At 42.9% G+C, this 17,706-nt stretch overlaps 2 protein-coding genes across 2 annotated transcripts; both read right to left on the bottom strand.

Annotated features, from left to right (window-relative positions):
* Window positions 1–3,859: 3,859 nt before the first annotated feature.
* LOC129776174 (elongation factor-like GTPase 1) lies at window positions 3,860–7,054 on the bottom strand. The gene is made up of 2 exons (XM_055781644.1): window positions 4,249–7,054; window positions 3,860–4,190 (listed from the first exon to the last, which is right to left on the bottom strand). The coding sequence occupies exons 1-2, from the start codon at window positions 6,958–6,960 to the stop codon at window positions 4,002–4,004; spliced, it is 2,901 nt and encodes a 966-aa protein (XP_055637619.1). The 5' UTR covers window positions 6,961–7,054; the 3' UTR covers window positions 3,860–4,001.
* A 5,257-nt stretch (window positions 7,055–12,311) lies between these two features.
* LOC129775833 (pre-rRNA 2'-O-ribose RNA methyltransferase FTSJ3) lies at window positions 12,312–15,246 on the bottom strand. The gene is made up of 3 exons (XM_055780971.1): window positions 15,030–15,246; window positions 12,724–14,971; window positions 12,312–12,661 (listed from the first exon to the last, which is right to left on the bottom strand). The coding sequence occupies exons 1-3, from the start codon at window positions 15,094–15,096 to the stop codon at window positions 12,433–12,435; spliced, it is 2,544 nt and encodes an 847-aa protein (XP_055636946.1). The 5' UTR covers window positions 15,097–15,246; the 3' UTR covers window positions 12,312–12,432.
* Window positions 15,247–17,706: the final 2,460 nt, after the last annotated feature.

Raw genomic sequence — 17,706 nt, 5'->3', positions numbered from 1 at the left:
CCCATTTCTTAAACGGATGGTGACTGGGGATGAGAAGTTAGTCACATACGACAATATTGTGATAAGAAGGATCGTGATCAAAGCGCGGTGATCAGCTCTAACGGTGTTCAAGCCAGGACTAGCGGCCAGAAAGGATCTACTGTGTATTTGGTGGGATTTTAAAGGCTTCCGTTTTCGTATCGCCAAACACTAAATTCAGAAAACTCCGGGGGCATGGTTGGGAACTTTCAATGCCATATAGTACGGACCTGACACCAAGCGACTACCACCTCTTTCTCGCATTGAAAAACTCCGTGAATGATAAGAAATTGGAATTGTGAAAATCGATCGAGATTGTCAAGTTGACCAATTCAAACTACCAAGCATAGTTGCATGGTCACGGCAGCACTTGATGACGTGCGACGGTCGCAGAGAGCAAACATTGGAGTTCCACCGGAGCGGTTCGCCACATGCACGATTAGTCTGGCAGTGAACACGAACGCAGAGCCAAAAACGTACAACGAAGCGATTGTGAGTCCGAACAGCGAAAAGTGGAATGCGGCCATGGACGAGGAAATGGCCTCCCACCGGGACAACAAAACGTGAATCCTCACCAAGCTACCCCAACGGCGCAACGTGGTAGGCTGTTAGTGGGTGTTCAAGTGCAAGGAGAACAAGTCCGGGGAGAACGTGCGATACAAGGCCAGGTTGGTCGCATAGGGTTTCTCCCAAAAGTACGGAACTAATTAGGATCAGGTTTTCGCACCAGTGGTGAAGCAGATCACGTTCCGTACTGTGCTGACAGTAGCGAGCAAACGGCGACTGTTGGTCAAACAAATCGATATAAAGACAGCATACCTGTATGGCGCCCTGCGGGAGGAGATATTCATGAAGCAGCCTCCGGGGTACTCGAACAGTGATCCTGATACGATGTGCTCTTTGAAGCGAAGTCTCTACGGACTGAAGCAAGCGGCGCGGGTGTGGAACCAGCGAATCGATGCGGTACAGAAGGAAATTGGGTTCTACCCATCAGCAGCTGATCCGTGTCTCTACCTGCGGAATTCGACGGTGTGTTTACGTTTATCCTGATTTATGTGGACGATATCGTGGTTGTGTGCAAGACGGAGCAGGACTCTCGATTACTGGTCGGAGCGCTGAAGAGAAGTTTCAAGATAACGGAGCTGGGTGACCTCATGTTCTTTCTTGGAATCCACGTACGACAGCAAGCGGGTCGGTATGTCTTGAACCAGATGTTATACATGGCGAAGATTCTGAACATGGGGAACTGCAAAATCTCCCGGGTTCCGACGGTGACAGGATTCGTGCAACAAAGGGAGGGGGACAGTGACTCGTTGGTAGATGAACAACAGTACCATAGTCTAATTGGTGCTTTGTTGTACTTCTCTGTCAGTACGCGCCCGGACATAGCGATCTCCACATCCATTTCCGGGCGGCGGGTCACCGAACCAAACATGGCGGATTGAAACGAGGTCGAAACGAGGTTACCTCAAAGGTACGGCGGATCACGAGCTGCATCCACGAGCGGTAGCAACCTTCAATTGGAGTGCTTCGTAGACGCGGACTGGGCCGGTGAAGTCGACAACAGGAAGTCGAAAACTGGCCACATCTTCAAGTTCGGTGGCGGACTAGTTGGCTGAGGAAACAGGAAGCAGACGTGTGTGTCCCTATCCAGCACTGAAGCGAAGTACATCGCGCTAGGCGAATGTTTGCAAGAGCTGCAGTGGCTGCGTCGATTGGTTGACGACTTGGGTGAACATCTGGAGAGCTGTATCGCACTGGTGGTGGCGGACAGGGCATCGCGGAAATCTAAACACATCGACACCAAGTACAGTTTCATCAAAGATCTGGCAGCAAGTGGTATCGTGTCCATTCGGTACTGTCCCACCGAGCAGATGCAAGTGGATCTTTTTACACAAGCTGGGTACAGCTCTCATCGTGATGGGAGAGATGCAGAAACGGGTCATACGCTGGTGGCCAGTCAACGAAAGAATTTGCAGATTGGGGATGCGTGCCCACTTCTTCAACATCAGCATTATGAATGTCCACAACTCCCATCTAGCTAGTAGCGATGACGATAAAGAAGAAATCTACGCGCAGCCAGAGCGTGAATCCAATCGCTGCCCAAAACACGACAGCAAAATCGTCATCGGTGATTTGAACATTCAGGTCGGTCAAAAGGAGGAGTAATTGGGAGGTTCGGCACCCATCCGCGAACCAACGAAACGGCCTAAGACTTATCGACTTCGGTGCCTCCAAGAACATGGCAATACATAGCACCTTCTTCCAACACAGCCTCCAATACCGTTATACCTGGAGATCACCTCAGTAAATATGAACACAAATTGTCCACGTTTTGATCGGCGGTCGATACTTTTCGGATATCATTGAAGTCACTCTAAACTGTCAGTTGTCAATAACATAAGACATCAGCGCTCACCACGGTACCACCGACTACGACTGCAGGAGCCGAACGTTGCTGCAAGCAACCGCAGCGTCTTGAAGTTGTGTTACCGGGGGTAGAAAAACTGGCTGCTGCCCCCTCAATGAATGCTGGAACACCTTGAAAGCAGCAATTAGCAGCACAGTAGGGACCGTCATCGGGTATGAAAAACGTGGACAACGGAACGAATTGTTTGACGACGAGTGCCGAGCGCTCTTGAACGAGAGGGATGCAGCACGCGTAGCCATGTTGACAAAACTTGACAAAAGCGACTTGACAAAACGTGGACAATACAGACTGAAGCGAAGGCAACAAACACATCTCTTCCGGGAAAAAAGCGCCACCTGGAAGAGAAAAAGTGTGCTTTATCGTTCCCGAGGCAGCACTACGATGAACACCTTAACAGCGCGCAGACAGGAGACCAAGACGGCGTTGATGAGGACTACACCGATGTAGTTGCAGCTGGTAAGAATGGCCTTGTAGCGGAGCTCTTCAAGGGAGGTCCGGGAAAACTTGTAGAGTGTATGCACCGGTTGATAGTCAGGATCTGTGAAACAGAACAGTTCTCGGAGGAGTGAAGGACGGCATAATCCTCCCCATCTATAAAGAGGTAACAAGCTGGGAACTACCGTGCAATCACGATCCTGAATAGTGCTAAGGTTCACCATAATATAATACTTTTGGTCTGGATCACCCCTCGCGATGTTAACAGAGAGAATGGAAGAGGAATAATAAAAATAAGATGTGCGGACACAAGAATCAGACAGAAAACAGGATGAAAAACGACTGGACGAGATTGATCGGGTGGTAATCCACTACAGTGCCTATAAAATTCTGTCTTAGGTCCTCTTTCACCATCTATCGCCAATAGTAAGTAGATCTGTGAAAGTTATCAGGCCGGATTCATGCCCGGTTGCTCGACGACGGACCAGATTTTTACACTGCGGTAGATCCTTCAAATGTGCCGCGACTATCAGGTCCCAACGCACCACTTTTCGTCGATTTCGATGCCGCATATGATACAATCGGCCGACGACAGCGAACACGGCTTTCCCCGAAATCTGACAAGACTGATTCAGGCAATGACGAACGGTGTGCGGATCTCAGGCGATCTGTCGGAATCGTTTGAGACTTGCAAGGGACTTTGACAAGGCGATGGACTCTCCTGTCTTCAACGTCGTGCTGGAAGGTATTATGCGGGCTTTAATATGCGAGGCACGATTTTCAACATGTCTAGTCAGTTTATCTGCTTCGCCGACGACGTGGATATAATCGGAAGAACGATTTTATTTTAGTCCCATCACTGCCCTAAATAATGAAGGAAGGGATGTGATAACTACTAACTGCTACTTACCTAATTATTTTCTAGCTTTTAGTACATCAAACCGTTTAACTTAAAAGTTTTTTTTTCCTTTTTTTATTTTTATTTACAATGATGCTACATTCCATAAATAGATTGAATAAAATTGTTAATTTAATCACCTAAACATTTGCTAGTCACCACAATTATCCTTCGAATAAAACCTAATATTTACAACAACAAAAAATACTTTGAGGCAATTTACTTATTCTTGGAAAGCGTCCGCTGTTTCTCCGCGTGTTCGACTGTTTTCTTCTCCACAGCCAACCCCTTCCGTTCCCGTATCGAATCCATGTAGACTTTAGCGAGGTTCGTAAAATCTGCCTTTTCACCATACTGTTCGTATTCCTCCTCCGTCGTCGGAACCCAGTGGGGATCGATGTTGACAATCTGAGGGAAAGAATTTCTTAAAATTTCTGAAGATGTATATCAGTAAACAGTTAATTACCTCCCAATGGCTGAACACTAGCTGTGGCATTGCCAGCCCAGAAGTCTGCTTCCGAAGCTCCGTCGCAAAATTGAACGACTCGATAACCGGAATGACCGCACTTACGTCGAACTGGCCGCTTCCCTCGATCAGATCGGCGGACAGTATCCGACCATGGCGACGTCCAATGACAGCATACAACTTTCCCAACACATCGGAGCTCACCGTTATGTTGCAGCTATACATCGGATGTACCAAACGCTGGGGTTGATTTTGGAAGGCCTTCTTGCAGCCTTCCTTCACGATGGACATAATTTGACCCGAAAGTGGACCATGTGAAACAACCGCACTCAGTTCGCCTTCTTCCAACAGCTGGAAAACGTCCCACTGCAGGATAATGAAACAGACACCTTGCATCGGTTCGTCGCAGAGTGGACCCGCCAAGGTGGCCAGCTGGAAACCATTAACGAAGGATGATTCGAAATTGTGGCGAATGTCTTTGGTTGTCTCTTCCGGTCGTCGGGAACACCACACCGAATGGTGTTTGAACGAAGTGTAGTTTAGCAGTATATTAGTACCACACTTTTTCGGCCCAAAGCTCCATATTTTGTCAACTGAGGAAGAGTCGAGCTCTTCGCTTTCACTCTCCGAAAACATTCGGCTCAAATTACTTCGCAGTTCATCGAGCGATTCCTGTAGATTGTGAGATATTTCTTTCGCTTCCTGGGCCTTTGAAAGAGCCTTGAGAATCTGGTGGTTGCATTCCAACAGTTCAACAACCTCCGATGGTAATGGAAGAGCCAACAGTTTGATGCAACTCTGTCTGTTTGGTGTGTGAATCGTTACGGTTTTCTCGCGCTCCTTCTCTTTAGCGATTTCTTCCTCCGGATTCTCCTCAGATGTTGGAACAAATTTCACAATCGTTTCCTTGAACGGAACAATTGGTTTCGATACATTCAGCTCTATTTTAGCGTAGCTATCCTGAAGATCTTTTATGCATCGCTCCAGATGAACCTCCCCCAGGGTGAGCAGCACATGTTCTCCACTTTCCTGTATGCAAACTTGCACACATGCATCTGCCTGGTTGAGGAGCTTCAAGCCGCGGAGCAGTTCGGGCATCTTTTGGATGTCTTTTGGTTCCACGGCAACCCTCAAGATAGGTGTGGCAATCATCGGAAGGTCTACGAAAGGAGGACAGTACGGAGTACTGCTTAATGTCGCCGTTTTAAGCACATGATTCTGGAGGCCCGCTATGCCAACAATATTGCCCGCTGGAACGGATTCAACCGCCTGCAATTCACGGCCCATTAGCATAAACAGTGGTCCCAATTGAACACGGGAAATGTGTGGGGATGTTTCGAGGCTAAATCCTTCCGTAGTCAAATTTCTAGGATCGTGTTTCGGACCAATAACGTACACATAGTCTCCCTGTTTCAAGGTTCCGCTGTAGACTCTTGCGAATGCAAGGAAAGGTTCTTCATCCACTCGATCAGCATCGACTGGTATCATGGAAGGTGGCAAAAATTTTCGCTCAACGGGAAACATTTTCGAAATGAACACAATCAAATTTTCACTTGCGAGGTCGCATTTAAGTATATCCTGTTTGAGATTTTGTGTAATCTCGGGAAAGGATTTAAAATCTTCCATTCTCGAGCAAAGCAATCTTTCGGCTTTTGAATTAGGGATTATCTTCGGATTGGGAACAGTGTTAGTCACCAAATCCAACAGATATCGCTCCATTGGAAGCCACTGCGATAGAAGATTCTTGATTGGTACGCGCATATCGGCGTGCTTAAGATCTCGGGGGACTTGCGTGACTCCTAGTTTCTCAGACACACTTTTCAGCTTTTCCACGTCACGATTTTCAACCAAATCGTATATACTCCACAAATTATCCAGAACCAGCTGAACAAAGAGTGGTTTTCGTCCTTTATCTAATGCTCCTCGCTCGATACTTTTTTTCTTTGGACTGAAGAAAAAATCACCCCACATCGCGCCCTCAAGCTGTTCCAGAGGAACACCCAGTTTCTCATGATATAATTTAGCGAATGCTTTCACCGTGAAACCCCATCCGTCTATCGCCGAACCGAATAATACATTGCCATTCGATGGAGCGTAATAAATACGCGAATCATCCGTATCTTCCAACGCAGATATCTGGTCCTTCGAACTTAAATCCTCACGCGCAAGTACGTCGGAAGCGAAAATATTCCCCACCACGGCGTTTACTTGCTCCAGCACCTGTACGAGATGCTTGTACGCTTCCACGGTATCCATCTTCTTCTCCAGTACTAACCGATCCATTTTGTTCAGCAGCAGGACTGTTTCCAGATTCTCATTGTACGCCTGCTGAAGACAAATTCTTGTCTGGGGACAGACGCCTTCCACGACGTCCACCACCACGATGGCTCCGTCGCACAGCCGCATCGCCGTTGAGACCTCACTCGAAAAGTCCACATGTCCGGGTGAATCAATCAGGTTTATGAGGTGTCCCTCGTGGTGCAACGCAATACTGCTGCTCTTCATCGTAATCTGTCGCTCCTGTTCGTCCGGTCGACTGTCCAGATAGCGCAGTTTTCCGGCCAGTCGTTGCGAAATGATGCCGTTGCTTGCGATCAGTGAATCCGCCAGTGTCGTCTTACCATGGTCCACATGTGCTATGATGCAAATGTTCCGAATGCGCTCGGGAAGCGCTTGAAGCTGCACTAGCAGGGATAGGTCCACGCGGACCATTTTTATCGAGCCTGCTGCGTACGATAACTCTCGCAGCTGTGAAAACGGGTGGAATGCGCACACGTGTGATTTGTTTATGTTTTCATTTTTTCTGTTGAAGGAACGGTTGGAAATAAACTGAACAGAAGCATGGCAAGAAGCAATAGCACATATCGAGGTAGAGAAGTATGCAAAGCATATGTGTATTGGTCAACCTAAATAGAGCGTCGTAGTTTCGAGATGGAAAATGTAAGGTGGGAAGATTTTTAAATCTGTGACGTCACAGATTTTGTTTACTTCTTCAATAGTCCACTACATATGAAAGGTATTGCTATTTAAAGTCAGATCAGCTGAAATGAACGAACTAGTTTTTTTTTCTTTATCAATGCTAGCGTCCAAAATAATAAGGGCCCATCTGACATTTTGGCAGAAACTGAAATTTCAATATTATTGAGGTGTTCTAAAATTAATTTCAGTTCAATTTTACTTTTCGTTACGTCGACCAAAAACGTAAATGAACAAAGTCAGAGTCACAAAATCGTTTGTTCCTTTGACGGAGAAACATTTGACAGTGCATGAGAAAAGAGTTTGCAATTTTTTTCCATGTAAAATGCACTTGAAACATAAATTTGATTGACTAAAAAAGTTTTCCGCTTGCGTTCTAGTTTTAGACAAATGAAGTGTTCAGCACCCTAATTATGAAAAAAAAAAGTAATTACAATTGCTGATAATAGATAATTTTCCATAAAGTTGCTCCAAAATCCAAACATAGTAGGCATTAGAGTACTAATTCTGATATAAGAAAAAAATTGAACATTTTAGTTCGTGACATGTTCTGTTTTTTCAAATGATGAATCGAATTTTTTTTTGGAATCAAATTTTTTTTTGGAAGTATTTAATTAATGTATATTCTCTTTCAACGTTATTCGTTGACACATTCAGTTTTGAACAATTTGAGTAACTGCCTGTTATGTGAATTTCCTATCTTCCTGGCTAAAAATACAATCAAAGTTCAACACAACCAAAACCCGTGAATCTTTCCACCTTCTATTCTTCATCTCGTCTGGATTTGATTTTGATAATAAATTGTATTTTTCTCAAAAAAGCTTCAATGTCGTTTGAGAAAATAGCGTTTACTATGTCAGGTCCGGACTGTTTGCATTTGATTTCAGCATTTGTGAACGAATGAGCTTTCCCGCAAACGAGCCCTCGCCCGCGCCCGCATCGCGTTCACTATGTCCTCGACCTATCTGTCCCTCCATACATTTTTTGTAAATCCGTAACAAATGAACGGTTTGAGAACAAGAATTTTATGCCACGCTTTCAGCAGGGCTAATGCACTCATTTCTAGTTTGAAAGAGCGATCTAATTCTAAAACAAATAGAAAACGTGTATACTAGGGTGCCAATGAGAATGGCCATCTCTAATTTCAAAAATTTACCTCATAAAGAATATTCACCACCTCGAAAAAATACCCTATGCCAAATATCAGCTCAATCGGACCTAAGGGAAACTGGCGCAAAGCGGTCAAAGTTTGAGTTTTTTGAAAATCGAAAAATCGCCCAAGGAGAAAGATAATCGGGGTTTTCGAAAAACCAAAATAATTTTTTTTTAGATAATTGTAAATCTCGGCGTGTCATGCAATTCTAAGACATTTGGCAATAAATTTTTGTTTTGAAAACTCCGATTTCCGGTGATCTTTTTTTTAAACTAATAAATGAAGTACGAATGAGCAAATATTTTGCATAGGGTATATTACCGTGCAAATCAACATTTCGCAACAAGTTCCGGATGAAAAATAATAATTTCCAGAGTGTCGATTTATGACAAGAAATTTTTTTATTCGAGATGACACTAGATCTCGACGTTTCAGGCAACTCTAAGACATTTGGCATCAATTTTTTTTCTAAAACACCGGGTGATTTTTCGATTTTCAAAAAAACCTTAACTTTGACCGCTTTGCGCCACTCTCTTTTAAGTCCGATTAAGCTGAAATTTCGCAAAGGGTGTTTTGCAAGGTGGTAAACACTTTGTATAGAGTAACTTTTTGAAATTTTAGGGTCGATTTTTTCCTACACATTCATTAGCATTCTAACAGTTCGGCTGAAAAGTTCTAAGGTTGACGTCTAGATGGCGCCTCTTGCAAAAATCTACTTGACTATCACAAAACACCATCATTCAATGGATACGTGTAAAAATTTGACAGCAATCGGTCGATTGGTTCGTGAGTTACACCATCGAGAGTGAAGCAACTTTTGTCATTGTGAAAAAAATGAATAAAAAATCACAAATCAATGAAAACGATGGCAAGATTGCATGAATTGGGCTTCGAATTGCTTCCGCATCCAAGGTATTCTCCAGATCTGGCCCCCAGCGACTATTTTCTGTTCGCAGACCTGAAGAGAATGCTCGCTGGCAAGAAATTCAAGACCGATGATGAAGTGATTACCAAAATTGAGGCCTATTTTGGAAAAACCTAAAGAGTACTATAAAAATGGCTGTATCGCCCTCAGAGGCAATTGTGTTGAATAATAAAAAAAAAGTATATTTTTACTGTGTTACCTTATAAACTTTTCAGCCAAACTGTTAGAGCACAGTCCATTTTGCAATGCTTGGAATACAGATTGTTTTCGACTTTTAGGATCAAATAACTAGTAAAAAACTTTTCGCGAAATTTTCTTGTGCGCATAGTTAGTTAAACGTGTGTGTTATAAATATACATCAAAAGAAGAAATGTATTCAAAATATTTTGCACCAAATAAATTGAGAATATAGTCAAATAGCATGTGTACACGCGATATTGCGATTGACTGTAATTTGTGGATTATTTCTTTGGTAATGCTATTTTTTGGAGAGTTGGAGATGTAATGGAGATGTAAGAGGTACTGAAAAACTACTTGGATATCCGATAAGTTATTTGAATTGATAACCCTCGGAGTAGTCCATCATGTCTCAGGTTATCTATTCCTTAATATCAGCCAGTGATTCATATTTGTGGAACCAACAAAGTGCGGTGAGATCTCATCAAGAGACCATTTTGAGCGCTAATATATATTTTCCGGTTGAGGGAAGTGGTATAATGAACATTTCAATCGAAAGATGAAAGGCCTATGAGTGATGTTTGTTACATCCAAAACTTTCTTCCAATAGCTCAAATATTTAGAACCTAATAAAAATTGTACCCAAAAATTAGTTTCAATAGCTGTTGCTTTGAAAACAAACTATTGAAATCACAGAAATCTATAGGGTAAATAGGGACAATATGACCAGGCGGGGCGAAATGGACCACCCTTCGTTTGGGTTTGTTATTGAACCAATAACATTTATTTTCCAACAATTGCGTTAGAAATACTCTTATTAAGTATCTCCGTGAAAACCGTATTCAAATTCAATTGTTTTATAAAGATATTGAAAGAAATCTTACACTGATTGATTATCACGAAAAACATATAAAAAAGCAGTCAACAAAATAAGCTCTGTGCGTTTCATACTGAAATTAATGCCTCTGCTCTTTATATCAATTCGTACTGGTATTATTTCTGAACATGTTCACTGATTTATTGCGCTGCTTTGCCGTTTCATGTAAAAGATCAGTATTTTTATTGAGCGTAAATGTATGAGTCGGAATGGGCATAATTGATTGGGGCAGTATGACCAGGTATTTTTCCAACATAACCTGTAAATACCGCTGTCAAAGATGATGAGCAGATGAGCATTATAACTTCAGTTGAGCACTGGGTGCTGAGTACGGAATAACGATTATAGAATCTTCCACAGGACATCCCATGTTGCTACTGTGGGACACCAATGCTATCGATGCCACTCGTGGGTACATATCGGCACAGATATGCACTGTTCTGCTTTGAGTAACGTAAAATTGCATTTCAATAACTTTGATCATTGTTACTTTTTGTACATGTAAACTGAAAGAAATACAAAGAAATACACGTGATAGTTGCAAAATAGAGGGCCTGATTCTCGAATACACTTCACAATGTAAACGAAATGAACGGCACGCCATTGAACTACCTTTTTCCGAGTTAGTGAAGCGTAAAGGATAAGAATGGGTTCTCAAGCAGAATGAGCACTTTTCACATAAAAATTATCAATGAAAATGAACTTCTCCGTATCAAATTAGTGTTCAAAGCGAATGGAAAACTTTGTTTTCTTCACTTGGTAAAATAATCTTATACCAAAATTTTATCTGAAGTTAATTTTATATTATAATGATAGTTTTAAGGGGAAACTAATTTCGTATCCAGATGTCGACACCGTACCGTTGTCATCGCGAATACACTTCATTTCATTTCCCCCGTGGAGTGTATTCGAGAATCAGGCCCAGAATAAACTTTCGTTTCATGAACTCGTTACGTTATTTCCTAACGAAATATTCCCAAATGATTGAGTCAACTAACATGGTCATATTGCTCCGCATGAAGGCTCATTTTGCTCCGTAGTGCTTTCGATCGACAGAAATGGAACACATTTTAAAAGGTGTAATTTTTCCACATAAATCTTTTTTAAAGCATATTGATACAACGTACATCGATCAATAAGGTTTCAAATCGTGAGGTTTTAACATGAAGCATAATTTATAAATGTTCCCACATGACTCAGAACGTTTCGTTCTTAGGGAGACCATATTGCCCCTATCTACCCATTATGATCGCTCTGGTCAATCCCGCTTCCATTTTGCTACCGTGCAAAATTTTTCACCTTGGAATGCATCCGCAGAACATGCACGAAAGAAGCTCTATGCTTGCACATACTTTAACTTCAGAAATGTTTCAATATATTCATTTATTGAGAATTGATTCAGATGAAACTTAAAGCAAATAATTATTAAATCAGCGGTAGTCTTACGTCAATCTTGCGGTTGTATCACAGATATAACCCACTCCTATGTTTTTGTAACAAAATTTATTATAGGTCAATGTAATGGGAGTGAAGCTCCTACCCAGCGTAGAAAAGGAACCGAGGCGCCAAGGTGACGCAATCCGAGTCGGCCGCCGACCTGCTATCGGAAACGGTGGCCTCTCACAAGCAAGTCTGTATTCCAACGATTGCCCGGTTAGTTTGAAACACATGAGAAGATCTTTTAGTTAGGTCCAAGCATCGGACGGCATACGTTTACCTGATGCATTACGTTTGCCCGGTTAGTTTTTATGAATTATTTGATCCCTTATCCTCGTTAGATGGAGCCTCCATTACTTTGATCTAAGAAAAAAAATATTCGTAAGAAAAATTACGTTCCAGTGGCCTCAACACGTAAGTACCGATATTTTTTTTTTAGTTTCGCTATCATAGGTAAATGTAGTGTCTTTGTACAATGGCTGACTATGGATATGTTTCTGTCATATACATGACGAATCTTTGAAATTAATAATTAGATTTATTTCAATACAATAATTTGTAATCCATTAAGAATACAAGCAAGAATACCTGATTCCTCGGGATAACGGGAAAAAACGATGGATAGTTTATCTGGCTATTTCACTTCCGCTTCGGCTTTCCGCCTTTGGGTTTAGGTTTGCCACCCCTTTTAACGGTTCGTTTGGTCTTCGCAACTTCCGCTCGCCTGTCCTTCTTCATACGCGGATCAACCACCTTGAAGCGGCCCTCAACGCCCTTCGGACGACGAACCTTCTTACCACTGACTCCCGACTTCTTGGCAACAACATACGCTATGTCCTTTTTCTTGGGGTCCGCTTTTTTGTAAATCCTAGAGGAAGAAAAAACAATGTAATAACGTTCTGTAATGTATAAAATATTGAAACAAAATACTTTTTGAGCAGTCGAATCTTCTCCTGGTTCGTGTTGTCGACATTTTCCATAATTGTTTCTGCCTTCTTTTTGATTTTCTCCAGACGTTTAGTGGCGTGCTTCTTCTTGCGAGCCTTCGCCTCCATTACTTTCTTAATGGACCGGACGTTGACCTCCTCTAGATTTTTCTTGTAGGCGCTAACCGTTTCGTGGGGAACCGGTGCTTCTCGTTTCATAGTTTTCTCCTCGTCTTTGACGAACCATTCGGGAAGGTTGGAATCGTTGAACATGTACCGATTGTAGGCCGCATCGACTAAATCACGCCTCGTTTTCTTGCCACTAATCAGAAGCTGGCCGAGTGCAAGTTCTTCCTCATTCAGTTTCACCTGCTTGGGACGTTTTTCCGAAGATACCACTTCAAAGCCATCCTTTCCTCCTATCTTTTCTACCGTTTTGTGTGCAAAAGTTTGATCGTCCACTTCAGCCTCGGAGTCAGAGTCGTCTGATGAGGAATCTCCCTTCGAAATGTCGTGCTTCGCACGCCGGCTAGCTTTTCTTCCCAGTGGCCTATCTTCGTTTTTGTCTTCGCCAATGATTTTCGTCCCTGCTTTTTTGTACATTTCTGTAAGACGATCCAAGTCATAATCCAGCGCTTGGTCCTCTTCGCCAAGTACATTTTTGAAGGCATCTTTTTCGAACCAAAGCTGCGCCTTTTGACGCCGTTTTTCGTCTTTATCCCGATAGTCCAGGTCAGTGATCAGTGGATTAGTTCCCTCTGGATCATCGCTATCCGCTTCCTCTAAATCTGCCACTCCATCATCAACACGCATGGTTTCTGGCTCGTGCAAACCCAACCCGGTACGATCGAGATCAGCGTCGCTATCTTCATCATCAGATTTTTGCGCTAAAATTTTTTCATCCTCATACAGATCTCCCTTGGTTTCTCTGTCATACTTAACATATTTTTGTTTCTTCTTGGGCCTTTCATCGCCATCATCACCGAAGCCGGGTTCTGCCAATACATCTGGTGGAGCGTCCAATAATGTGTTAATCTCTTTCTTGTTTTTGACTACATTTAAACTGAACAACATTGCATCCATATCTTCAGTTGGACCCTCGTCGCCTTTTATAACCATTTTCAAACTCAATTTCTCATTCAACTTTGTCCTTTCCTTGTTAGCCTTCTTGCGTTTCCTCCTAGCGTCCTGTCCCTCTTCTTTCTGTAGCTCGGCAATCTGCTTCTCCAAATTTTTCAATTCGACCGTTTCTTCGTCAGCCTCGTCCATCTCTTCCTGTTCGACCTGCCCACTTGACTTTTGTCCTTTTCTATCGTTACTCCCCTCAACATCTTTTTCTTCCGGCGCTTGAGGGAACAATTCACCACTTAAAAGTTTGTGCCATTTGAGCAAATCTTTCAGGTCTTTTCTACCCAACACCTTTATATCTTTGCAGCATTCCCGGATTTCAGGCGTTGTACGAGGATGATGTTTGATTTTATCGTCATCAAATTGAATCTCGGTGATTCTCCCTAGCAGAAGCAACGGTTTGTCATCCTGTAAAAACTCTGTAGCACCGATAATTTTCCGAACGTCGATACCATCGTATCCTTCCACTTTAGCTTTCTTAGCCTTATCAACTTCCTTCAGTAGGTTCACCTTGACCTGTGGCTCAACATCCAGCTCCTCGAACACATACTTTGCATCGAGGAATCGCGGATCGATCTTGTCCGGCGCTCTGTAGTACTGACAAACGACGAAAATTTCCGCCGACTCATTTCTCGAAGCGGACGGTTTTGTAGCGTGAACTTTCTTAAACAGCTGTTTCAACACCCAAATGAGTGCATTGTAATCCTTCGATCGGAATACCTTCGTGACAAACCATCCGCCCGGCTTCAGGAACTGTGTCGCCAGTTTGACGGCACTCAGCGTCAGACACACCTGCTGATAGGCGTCGAACAACCAATTGCGACCCACATTCGGGGCGCCATCGTTAAGCACGACATCGGCCTTCCATGTTTTCAGCTCCTTCGCCAAATCTGATTTCGTCTTGTCGCTGGTGATATCCCCCACCAAGCTAAGACAGCCGGGTACGCTTTTGATCGGGTACAAATCCACTCCGATCACAATGCTCGAGACGGGCATGTTTTGCTTCGCCACCTGCATCCATCCTCCCGGAGCGGCACAGAGATCGATACAAACCTGGGATTTCTGGAGAAAACCGAAACGACGGTTCAACTGGATCAACTTGAAGGCGGCACGAGAACGATAGCCTACGAGAATGTGGCAAATGTTGGAGAATCGGAAAAACCAAACAGCATGTTTACTTACCGGTTTCTTTGGCTAACTTGTAAAACTTATCCCGCCGATCCTTTCCTACTTTTGTTTTTTTACCCATGATGTGTCACGAGTCAGAATACACACGGGAAACTCAAAATAATTTTCAAAGGGGAGACTTTAGAACGAGTTCAAATAAACGAATTTGTTATCCACGGTGCACCAAAAACATGTGCTCTTCGATTGTAATAAAAATGAAAACAAACAAGCGTGTGTAGAACTGTCAAACGGATACTGACCATTAGGGTGCGTTTCCATTTGGGAGAAATCACATGAATTCAAGATGAATACAGTTTGCTTAAGGTGGCACTGTTTGTCCGGAGGTCAAACACTTGATACGTTTTGATAGATAAAGTATGGTTTGATATTTGTACACATGCATGTTTAGGCATCCAATAATTGAATATTAGCTTGTCGTGTTTTGTGTCGAATATGTTTGATACGTATACGTTGATAAAATTTTATCTGTCAAAAAGAGTCAAGGGGGTCTCCGTAGCCACATTGGTTGCGCGTTCGCTTAGTAAGCGATCGATCGTGAGTTCAAAACTCAGGGCACTCATTGACCATCTTTGTGTTGTTACATAATAACTACGTCCACGCAACAATCATCAGCAATGGAGATCGATCCACGGTCGAAATAAGATCGATCCATCCATACAACTGCTCTGCTCTGCAAGACACATCGGGCTGCTGTTCTATTAATAACTCAACAATGATCATATCAACCGTCTCCGCTGTCCGGTGGTTTAACTGGATAATGGAAGAACAGAAAGAATACTCTTACGCCTACATGGCTACTGTGTAATGGTATAGATTGAGAGTCGCCATCAGACGTCGACATTGTACTACTATCATCGCGAATGTCCAATTACATCGTCTCTAATGCGACAATGAGTGGTGCTCGGTATGTCGAATTAGAGGTAATTTACCACGAGTCGGGTGCTATTCTACGTTGTGAATAATTTCAAAAATGGGGAGCAAATGAAACGAAATAAAATTGGATTATTCATATTTTTTCGGGGCACTTCTTTCTTAATCATGTTTTCCGTACAAATGAAATGCTAAATCCACCAAAAAGTTTAAATTACAAAAATGAAGCTTCGTGTCAAACTTGAGCCGAGAGCATACACTCTCAGAAAAAATGGTTTATATGACGAATTGTCCGGCACCTTTGCCGCTTTCACAACCTTTTAAGCATTTCCAGAAAGCAATTCTATTGTCTTTCCCAATATTATCCAAGATGTCGAATGAGTTTTCGATGGTTCTTCTAGCACGAGAAAGTCGATAATTGAAGTTTTAATAAATAGTTGAAAAACGGTCGAGCCCACCAATCACGGTAGCCGGTGCCTCGGGCTAAACCAGGTACCATAAATAGCTGCTACAGTAACAGCTTCTAAACTTAGAACTATCTGAACTCATTGAATTCAACTTGAATTTATTAAATACAAAGTAATAGCGAACGGAATGAAACTTGATGCGCAAATGAAATAAGAAATTGTAGATTTACTTGTTGGGTGACGTTCTGCTTTGTTTTTTTTATATGAAGAGCGGCGACGCTAACGCTAAATTGTGATTACAAATCTGTATATTGCATCAGGTGAAAAAAAAACTCATCAATCTATATGTGGTTCGGTTTGTTTGCTAGTGTAATATAGGGTTGGGGAAAAAGAAATGTCGTATTTCTGATCGAAATTTGACGCTTTATTTAACATACTTAAAATTATCCAATTTAAGTCAAATATGCGTCGTTTTGTTCACAAACTTGTTGCCATTTAGAAGGCAACTTCATTATCCCCCTTATAAAACCCCCCCTCCTTATTTGAAAAAACTCAGACAGTCAGTTTTCGCAAGCCTCTTTTGAAGCCAACTTAGTATCACCAAGAGCGTTTTGCATGGACCGGAAGAGATGATAATCACTTGGAGCCAGGTCCGGACTATACGTTTGGTGCAATAGGACATCCCATCCGAGCTCCCGTAGCTTCTGGCGGGTCATCAAAGATGTGTGAGGCCGAGCGTTGTCCTGGTGGAAAACAACACCATTCCTATTGATCATTTCTGGCCGCTTCTGGTCAATCGCCTGCTTCAAACGGTCAAGCTGCTCACAGTAGAGAACCGAGTTGAGGGTCTGGCCATAGTTGAGCAGCTCATAGTGGATGATTACCTTCCAATCCCACCAAACACGCAGCAAAACCTTCCTGGCCGTCAATCCGGGCTTGGCGATGGTTTGGGCCTGCTCACCGCGCTTCGACCACGACTTTTTTCGCTTTAGGTTGTCTTACGTGATCCACTTTTCATCACCAGTTACCATCTTCTTCAAAAATGGATCGAGTACGTTCCGTTTCAGCAGTGCATCGCAGGCGTTGATGCGGTCTAAAAATTTTTTTTGCGTCAACTCGTGTGGCACCCATACATCCAGCTTTTTTTGGAATTCAATCATCTGCAAATGGTTCCATACGATTTTATGGTCTATACCCCGTTCCTGGCCAATCGAGTGAGTGCTCACATGCCGGTCTACTTGGATCATTTCAACTATTTTATCGGTTTCCACGACGATTGGCCCACCAGTACGGGGTGTATCTTCGACAGTCACTACACCAGAACGAAATCGATCAAACCAACGCTGTGCTGTGCGAATCGTTACAGTATCGGGTCCATAAACTACACGATTTTT

This window comes from Toxorhynchites rutilus, chromosome 3 (assembly GCF_029784135.1).
Source record: "Toxorhynchites rutilus septentrionalis strain SRP chromosome 3, ASM2978413v1, whole genome shotgun sequence".
Taxonomy (NCBI): domain Eukaryota; kingdom Metazoa; phylum Arthropoda; class Insecta; order Diptera; family Culicidae; genus Toxorhynchites; species Toxorhynchites rutilus.
Note: the sequence above shows the minus strand (reverse complement) of the source record. Positions and strands in the feature narration are given on the sequence as shown.